General features: G+C 44.4%; 1 protein-coding gene across 2 annotated transcripts in view; it reads left to right on the top strand.

Annotated features, from left to right (window-relative positions):
- Positions 1-402: 402 nt before the first annotated feature.
- The window catches only part of pdlim5b (PDZ and LIM domain 5b), an 80,423-nt gene continuing 71,988 nt past the window's right edge, over positions 403-8,837 (top strand). For both annotated transcript variants that reach the window (XM_048234254.1, XM_048234253.1), the window contains exons 1-2: positions 403-495; positions 6,442-6,609. In XM_048234254.1, the coding sequence (XP_048090211.1) occupies positions 6,511-6,609 (99 nt within the window). In that variant the 5' untranslated portion in view covers positions 403-495; positions 6,442-6,510. The remainder of the gene's footprint in view (positions 496-6,441; positions 6,610-8,837) is intronic.

Below are 8,837 nucleotides of genomic sequence, written 5' to 3'. Positions count from 1 at the left end.
TCCTGGCCTTTGCACCTGCGAGACTCAGACAATTCTGTGGTTTGTGTTCTGTGCGATTAGATGATCCTCCATTAATTTATTTTTTTACCAAAGTTCACTTGTCAGTGACACGCCATAGCCTACCCATCTCACTGACATCAGGTTACCAGATCACCTCATACCCAGAAGAAAAAAAAAACATATCATGCCATTATTCCTTATACATAGCCAAAATTAAGTATATGAGAACATGGAGAGGTTACGGTCATTTACTTATTACAACAATATTTCAGTGCACACATACGCTTTGAGAAAGTTTTCCTGTGATTTTGGCCGGGCTTATTCCCTCTCTGCCCATCAACCCGAGTGACGCGAATGAAAGTGTCCCTCCTCCCCGCGGCCAGCGAGAAAAGACGAGTTTGAGGCGGAAGTACGAATTGTCGTTCCTCAGTTCTCAGCTAAGCGTTGGGTCACAAGCTTCCTCGTTTACACGGCTTCACCAACACTTTTTCTAAGGTAGGTAAAATGACAGCTATCAGGAAATGGAACGTTAATACCTATTCCAGAAGTTACATTGTATGACAGACAAACGTAATATTATATTTATAAACTATGTATAACTTCTGAAATAATTGTAAACTAAGTAGGTTGTAAAGTTGATCCATCCATGTGATTACCTGTTCATTGACTTCAATCAAATAGCCAGTAAATCGCTCTCATTTGTTGCCTATTGTAACAACTCACACCGCTGCCTTTAGCAGCCAAAATGATAATAACCAAATAGCCTAGTTATAACCTATGGTTATAACGTAAAAACAATATCACTTGGGTCTTAATATATCAACTTTTTCCTTTGCTCACTCAAACATTCCGTTACATTAATTTGTTGACAGTATGAGGATACAGTTATCACTCGTTATCGTCGCTAGTTGTTTGTAAATAGGTAATAAGGCACTAAATGCTCAGTTTTACTATGCACGATACATTGAAGAGATTACTCGAGTGTCGGTGGGGCGGGTGTGTCAAGGCAAGCAGAGACATGAGGTAACCTAATGTTCTGACGGACGATGCAGTTGAGTTTGGTGGTGGACATTGTCAGTCTGTGCGTCACGCGATAGGTAGGCCTGACCAAATCTAGGTAAATGTGTGTGTGTGTGTGTGTGTGTATATAGTTTATTATAAGACACTTCGACTGGCGACACAAGTTTTCAAAGTTTATTTATAGTGACAGAGCAGATGTGACAGATTTTTTGGTGTGTAGCATAGACCTAACCTAGGTCAAATTGTTTGGGCAGTATACCATGTTTAAAGTGGCGCGTTGGCTGAATTTAACCTATGGAAATGGCAACGCAAGTGACAGGTTATGACAGTATGTGTAAGTGCCATTGTAGAACTTGGTTGAAGTGCAGTTACCCATTTTACCATTTTATGTGTTAACTGGCAGGAGAGGCATGGGGCTCATGAGCATCTGCATGAGCATCAGTTGTTTGTTTACCTGGCCAAAAATGTACTACTGGAAGGATCTGCATTGCTGGGGCATGTGTGTGATTGTGTGTGTCTGTATGACTGCCGTGTCTGTTTGTGTTTGTGTCTGCATGACTGCTGTGTGTGTGTGTGTGTGTGTGTGTGTGTGTGTGTGTGTGTGTGTGTGCATGCGTGCGTGTGTGTGTGTGTGTGTGTGTGTGCGCGTTTGTGTGTGTGCGTAGAGTATTGGAGCGGGGGGTCAGGGCCAGGTGTTGACTCCACGCCTTGCCCTGTGGTGCCGTCCTTGCCCCATCAAACAGGTGTTCTCACTGAAGTTAGTACAACAGGGCTGGGCTGTGGTTTGGATGTCAGGGTGCCTTCAGGGTTGATTCACTCAGTGCAGTGGTACATGCCTTTAACTGCAGAACAACCCGTTATTTGCATGTGTCTTGCTGCAGTAGATGTGTTTTAAGTTTTGGTTTAAAAAAAAAAAAAAACAAAAAAAAACAGAATCCTGTGTGACTAATGATGGGAGCTTACTTTTTTTTGTTGCGGATTAAGCCGGCGAATCAGCATGAGTGTTCTTCTCTTCTGTACAAAGGCTATGTGTACACTGACAACGAAACACGTCAAGCAGACATGAGCCTGGTGAAATATGTGACACAGTGTCAGTAGTTCAGTCGTGTCAGAGCACGGACCACTTCTGCTTCGATACTGAAAACTCGTCAAAATTCCCGAATCGACGCGGAGCTCCAGTCCTGCTGCATACGGTCTAACTGTCCTTCTTCCAACAGTCATTCATACGGGGATGTGGAATTACAGCCCAGACTCCTGGTAGTTCACTTCTGTCATCACCCGCACCCATTTACAGGCTCTATAATTAGTACTATTTTTCCGTGAAAATAGGATATAGGAACATGACAACCCTCCCCCTGATCCAGTTGTAGTCCCAACATGACATACTTCACATTGCTATTTGTGTTTTGTTTTTTGGCTTTGGTCATAAATCCAATACAGACGGTCAAAGTCAGGCACTGCCAAATGCATTCAGCCTCACACACGCTTTTTTTGCGAGAAACATGGCATTCGTTCTTGTCTGGCATGGATGCCACTGGCTGACTGAGTGCTAACACTTTCGGAGGGATTCCAGTCTTTCCATGGGTGTGCCTCTGGCGTCTCCCGTCCGGCTCTGCTGCTTGGTCCAGTGTGAACCTGCACACAGGGAGGCCGACGCTGTTGACAGGGCAGTCTGAAGACTTGCCAGTTTTCACACAGCCTGAGAGACCATTACGCGCATGGTGACAAGCAGTCACCTGAAGCCATTGTTTTCAAGTGTGTTTTTGAGGCAGGGGCCCTTAGAAGTTAATAAGTTTACTTTGAATGAAAGGCAGCTCGTTAGACCAGCTCTGCTCTCTCTGGAGGCTATCCCTGCAACAGGATGCAAGCAACAGACACAGTGTAGCCATCTTGGTGGATGTCATGAACAAAAGGTTGTGAAGGTCATTTCAGCGTGTTTAAAAATAAATATCCATTTTGTTTTTCTTTGTCTGTGAGAAATAGTGTGGTTATGGTTGATAGAAAAACAAATTGAAGATAGGAAGCACCTTGAAGAAAAGAAATGAGTTTTTGGCTGTATCCATGATGTTAACAAGCTCCAAGAGAGAGAGAGAGGAAAAACATATTCATATGGTCTTTTGTAACAGCTACCCCACACACAGACTTGCAGTTATGGGTAGTTTCGCAATCAGGGTAAGCACTTCAAATTACGCAAATATACTGTATGTCTGTGCACCTCAAAATATATGATTAAATATATATTTCTAATGAGTGTAGTTTGCTGCACCTGGGCAATTGAAGACAAGTGCAAAAATACCACATTTTAATTGAATTTCAGGAAAGTTTGATTATTTCAGCCTGAAACAGACATACCTTGAATACAAAACTTAACTACCCACATGAAAGTTTTCACGAAAGTAGAAACCTGTTTGAAAGTGGACACTTTCCTTAAGAGTGGTCCTTAGAATGCTCTTCATGGCATAATATCATGGTTGGTTTGTTCAACCCAACCCAGTTATTACTGTTTACGAAGCAGAGAGAGCGGGCAGTGGCCTACCCGACAGTGAGGTCAGATAAACCATCCATCACCAGAGCTTGACAGACAGATGTGTGCAAGTGTTGAAGCTGCCCATAAAAATCCACTCCCAGACCATTTTCTCTTTCACTGATGTCACTGAATGTTATCAGCTGCTATTTTTTTTTTTCATAAACCTGATTTTTTCTGGGTTAAAAATGAATTAAATAAAATAAATTAAACATTAAGCCACACATAGTTTACCATTGCTATTGTGAATAGTAACATGATGGTGTATGTTACAATTCACAATAGTAATGATAAACTATGTATACAATATTTACAAACACATTAACACATGTGTACAGATTTGTCTTGTAACCATTACATCACTTACTTATAGGAAATCGCTGGCTCTGCAATATTTGTTTGTCTTAACTGATCTTGAATTTCCCCTTGGGGATCAATAAAGTATCTATCTATCTATCTATCTATCTTGTGAAATAGATAAGGTGGTTTGACGATCTAGAATTTGACTGAAAGTCCTCGCCGGTGTAGCAGGTGTCATCACAGATGTTCTTTGCCTCTTTGAAAATAATTATTTCTCTGACCTAACTAAACTAAAATGGGTTACTTTAACCCTTAAAGGTGTAGGTTTTTGAACATTCTAAGTTCCGCAACAATTGAAGGTTCTAAAATTCTATGTTGAATTCAATGAACCCAGATATTCTTTAGAACGTTCATTTCTCAACATTCCCATCACACCGGTGTGACGGTACTCCTTTAAGGGTTAAGTGAGTGTGTCTGGTGTAGTGGCCACTTCCAGCGGTCTAGAGACCTCTGGTACGTGTGGACCGCTGGGACACCAGTAAACAGACTAGGGCCCATTCTTTTCTGCAATGACTCATAAATCAGTGACTTATTCAGGTGAACTCTGAACCTGACATTTGGTGAGAAATTGGGCTTGTGCAGTGCATTTCACTAGCTGAGGGTTTGCCTCAGGCCTTGAGGAAAGCCTCTTGGGAAAGAGGGTTCCCTTGGTGTTTAAATAATAAGGGCAAATTAGCTTAGTATAGATGTAGAGTTGATTTGTGGTATGTTTTTACATTCAAGTACAGCACATCAACACTCTGGAAACATTTAAAACATGTTTAAATTACATGGGTCATAGGGTGTGGTATTCAAATCCCCCTACATAACTGTTATTACTGCTATTTAAGTCATTATGTGTCTAAAACTTATCTTTCTTATCGTTCTTATTATGATCCTATTTTCCAGCCTCTTAGTTCAGTTAGCCTGACGAGCCAGACCCACAATAAAATGTAGGGTCTGGAGACTCACCGTTGGCAGTGCTCAGTCCGAGGGGTGGGATAATCGGTTGTCTTTCAAATTCCCTCTGCACGCAATAGGATAGCGCTACAACTCATGAGTCCCGTGTGTTTTCCCACCAGCGGAGCTAGTTGGCTAGTTCAAACCTTTGCCAACTCAAAAAAAAGCTTAACTCGTATCACGCTGTTCGCCAACAGAAACATCCATCTTCTTTGTTTTCAAGTAGCAGGGAATTCAAGCCGAACCATTGCAACTCTGCCATCAATCATTATGTTAAGCCCGCCTAACGTCTCTATACACGATGTGATTGGCTCTATCGAAGTTTAATTTCTCCAGCTCGCAAGCCAACGGAGAGTTGCTAGACTAGACCGCTAGGGTGGACTAGATTTCTAGGCTATAGGTCAGTCATTATGCATTTCATATTCTAAGTTTGAACTTGAGGATTTAATACACCATTTTATCAATAATGTATAGGTCTAATAAGTATTCATTACTCATTCACTCATTACTTCATTACTCATTCAAGGGACAAGTCATGGCAATACTTTCCTACAGCAATAAATCAGCAAGTGGACATCTGTAGTTTAGCATCACCATATCAACAGTCATATCACAGACCTGAGCCACTGAATATGCTATAAACTGAGTCTATCTGAGAAGAGGGTGGTCAAGTGATGTTCTAAAACAATCATAGTTGCCAATGTAGAACATTCCTCTGTGCATGGAACACTTCTAATCCCGCACTCTGGAATGTTTATGTTTGGACTCAGCCAGATCCCTTGGGAGGGGTGGGGTGGGTGGCGGAGGTGGTAGTGTGGGGGTGCAGCTCTTATCTCCGCAGCCGCCCCCATTCAGGCTCCTCGAATACACCCCTGCTCGCATTCCCATTCCCCCAGGCCCCACTTTAAAAATAGGTTTACCATAGGCCAGCACTGCGGGCTTACTGACCCAAGGCCTCTTCAGACGCATCACACACACACACACACACACACACACACACACACACACACACACACACACACACACACACACACACATGCACTACATCTGTCTTTCGCTTCTCTATCTCTATCACCTCTTTCTCAGCATCGGCTGATTTTTAGTCCTAACTCTTAAGGTAAATCCTACCTGTTAACGTCTCTGACTTGAGCCTTTTGCACTTGTAGGATATTTGATCTTGGGCTGGGTTTAGCAAAAGATGTTTTGATAACCCCTGATGGCCTTGGCTTTGCGCTATGCGTTCGTCTGGCTGGCGTTTCCCTCAACACCTTGGCTCACTGAAGCACCACACTGTCAACACGCATTCTTCTCCGCGACAGCTGCTGCTGCGTCAAAGAGGGCGACCCACCGTCCAACCGTTGTGTTTGTCGTCCGCGTACAGATGTTTAAATGCTGGAGGAGGGCTGCAAAGTCACAGGCTTCATTAAGACAAGACTTATGGGTCCTTACTGAATGTTTTGGTGGAAATTTTAGTGGACATAAAGCAGATTTAGATTACAGTGTCCTAAAGGAAAATAACTCAAACTTGTTGCTTTCCCTTCCGCTGCCACAGTGACAAGTGTGATGTAATAATGACTTTCTGTTTTTTTGGTTGCCAGGACGACTTCTAATCGATCTGGATCTTTGAAGCCTGTTGGTCCCGTCCATCTGAAGCAATTCAACCAATCATGAGCAGCAGCTACAGCGTCTCCCTCATTGGTCCCTCCCCCTGGGGATTCCGACTGCAGGGTGGGAAGGACTTCTGCACGCCCCTCACCATCTCAAAAGTTAGTGATCTCACACACACACACACACACACACACACACACACACACACACACACACACACACACACACACACACACACACACACACACACACACACACACACACTGGAATCCTCCAACACTCACTCACATACTGACGTGTTATTTACTGTCTCCAGAGTGGTTGCCGTGCCATGGGTGTGTGCCCTATGAAATGGAACATGTTCACTCATACAGTACATGTGCACACAAACACACACACATACACACACACACACACACACACACACACACACACACACACACAGCCGGTGCCCATACTCACGTCCTCTTGAGAATGTACCCATCCTCACATCAGCTGCTGTACACACACACAATCACACACACACACACACACACACACACACACACACACACACACACAATATCTGATATCTGGCACACCACCAGGCACACCACCAACATATATTTGCAACATATACACACTTTCCACAAACACCCACCTAAACGCGCACACACCCAGACACACACACACTGGCTGCTCTCTCTCTCTCTCTCTCTCTCTCTCTCTCTCTCTCTCTCGCAGACTGGCCTTCCCCCTTTCGTTCCCTGGTATGGCAGCCATGCAGTCAGCACTGCCAGGCTGTTGGGTGATGATTGAGTTGTAGCCACTGATTCCCTTTCCTCCTCACCTCCCCCCATACCACACCTGCCCAGCCTTCTGCTAGTCTCTCAGCCTCTCTCTCCCCTCTTTCTGCTAAATCTCTCTCTCTCTCTCTCTCTCTCTCCTCTCCTCTTTCTGCTAAATCTCCTCCCTCTCTCTCTCTCTCTCTCTCCTCTTTCATGCTAAATCTCTCTCTCTCTCTTCTCCTTCCTCTTTCTCCTCTTTCTGCTAAATCCCTCTCTCTTTTCCTGCAACTCTCCACCAGCTCTCTCTCCTCTCTTTCTTTCTCCTCCTTTCTACCGTCTCTCTCTCCCTCGCTTTCTCTCCCTCTCTTTCTTTCTTTCTTTCTTTCTCTCTCACTCTCTTTCTCCCCCCTCTCTTTTCATATTTACTTCCTCTGTCAGCTTGCCGAGCCCTGTCATATTTACTGTCCAAAATCGACTAGTCTTCCTCCTATGATTACTAGCTGTAGTAATGAGTAGGGGTTGTCCCAGGCTTCCCCTGTAGTGCTGGCCATTAGCACAGGATTAGTCTTCACGTTGCTGCTTTTACTGCTGCTTCAGTCATGGCTCTTGCTTCTCTATAGAGCTCCATCCGTTGTCTGTTTTCGGCTCCTGCCAACAGCACTTTCGCAAGGGGGAAATGCATCGGGAGAGAGTGTGTTGTGTTCCTATTCACACAAAGGTCACGGCCGGTCAGGTGTGGTGTGCTGAAGTGAGTCACCACGTGATAAGAAACCAAGAGTGTAAAAACCAAGAGAGTGTGTAGGATTAGGGTGGCGCATTTCATGTGTGTGTTGTGTGTGTGTGTGTGTGTGTGTGTGGCGTGAGAGAGAGAGAGAGAGTGTGTGTGTGTGCATGTGTGTGGGTGAAAGAAGAGAGAAGTGTGTGTGTGTGTGTGTGTGTGTGAATGTTGTGTAAATGTGAATGTTGAACGTTTAGGAGGCTTGAGCTGTGGTTCATGTCACAGAAACCCAAACACTTAATTTTTGAACATTCTTTTGGACCCTCTGTTTGATAGATAATACCTACTTTCGTGAGATGTGCGGTTTATCAGGATTGGTTGTGTTTGTTTGTGTGTGTGTGTGTGTATGTGTGTATGCCCTTATGTTAGTAGCTTCTCAGCTTTTCCAAAACGCCCTTGATCCCTCTTGTCCCTCGTGGGAGCAGGGGAGGTTCAGTAAAAATCCGCTTAGGATCCCGTTCCCATAAATCGGTATAGGGATTTGGCCGTCAGAGCTAGCTGGCCAGGCCTCGTGATGTGCTGGCACGCCATGTGTAACCGGTGGCTCGGGTGGTGGTGGGCCTGGCTGCCTTGACATGCATTGTGTGTGTGTGTGTGTGTGTGTGTATTTGGTTTGTGCGGGAGAGCTAGCCGGCTTTCTCTCTCTCTCTCTCTCTCTCTCTCTCTCTCTCCTATCTCTCTCTCTCTCTCCCTCTCTCTCCTCTTTCTCTCTCTCTCTCTCTATCTCTCTCCCTCTCTCTCCTCTTTCTGCTAAATCTCTCTCTCTCTCTCTCTCCTCTTTCTGCTAAATCTCTCTCTCTCTCTCTCTCTCTCTTTCTCCTCTTTCTCCTCTTTCTGCTAA

The sequence above is a fragment of the Alosa alosa genome, chromosome 23 (assembly GCF_017589495.1).
Source record: "Alosa alosa isolate M-15738 ecotype Scorff River chromosome 23, AALO_Geno_1.1, whole genome shotgun sequence".
Lineage (NCBI taxonomy): Eukaryota > Metazoa > Chordata > Actinopteri > Clupeiformes > Clupeidae > Alosa > Alosa alosa.
This window is presented reverse-complemented; position numbering and strand designations above follow the sequence as displayed.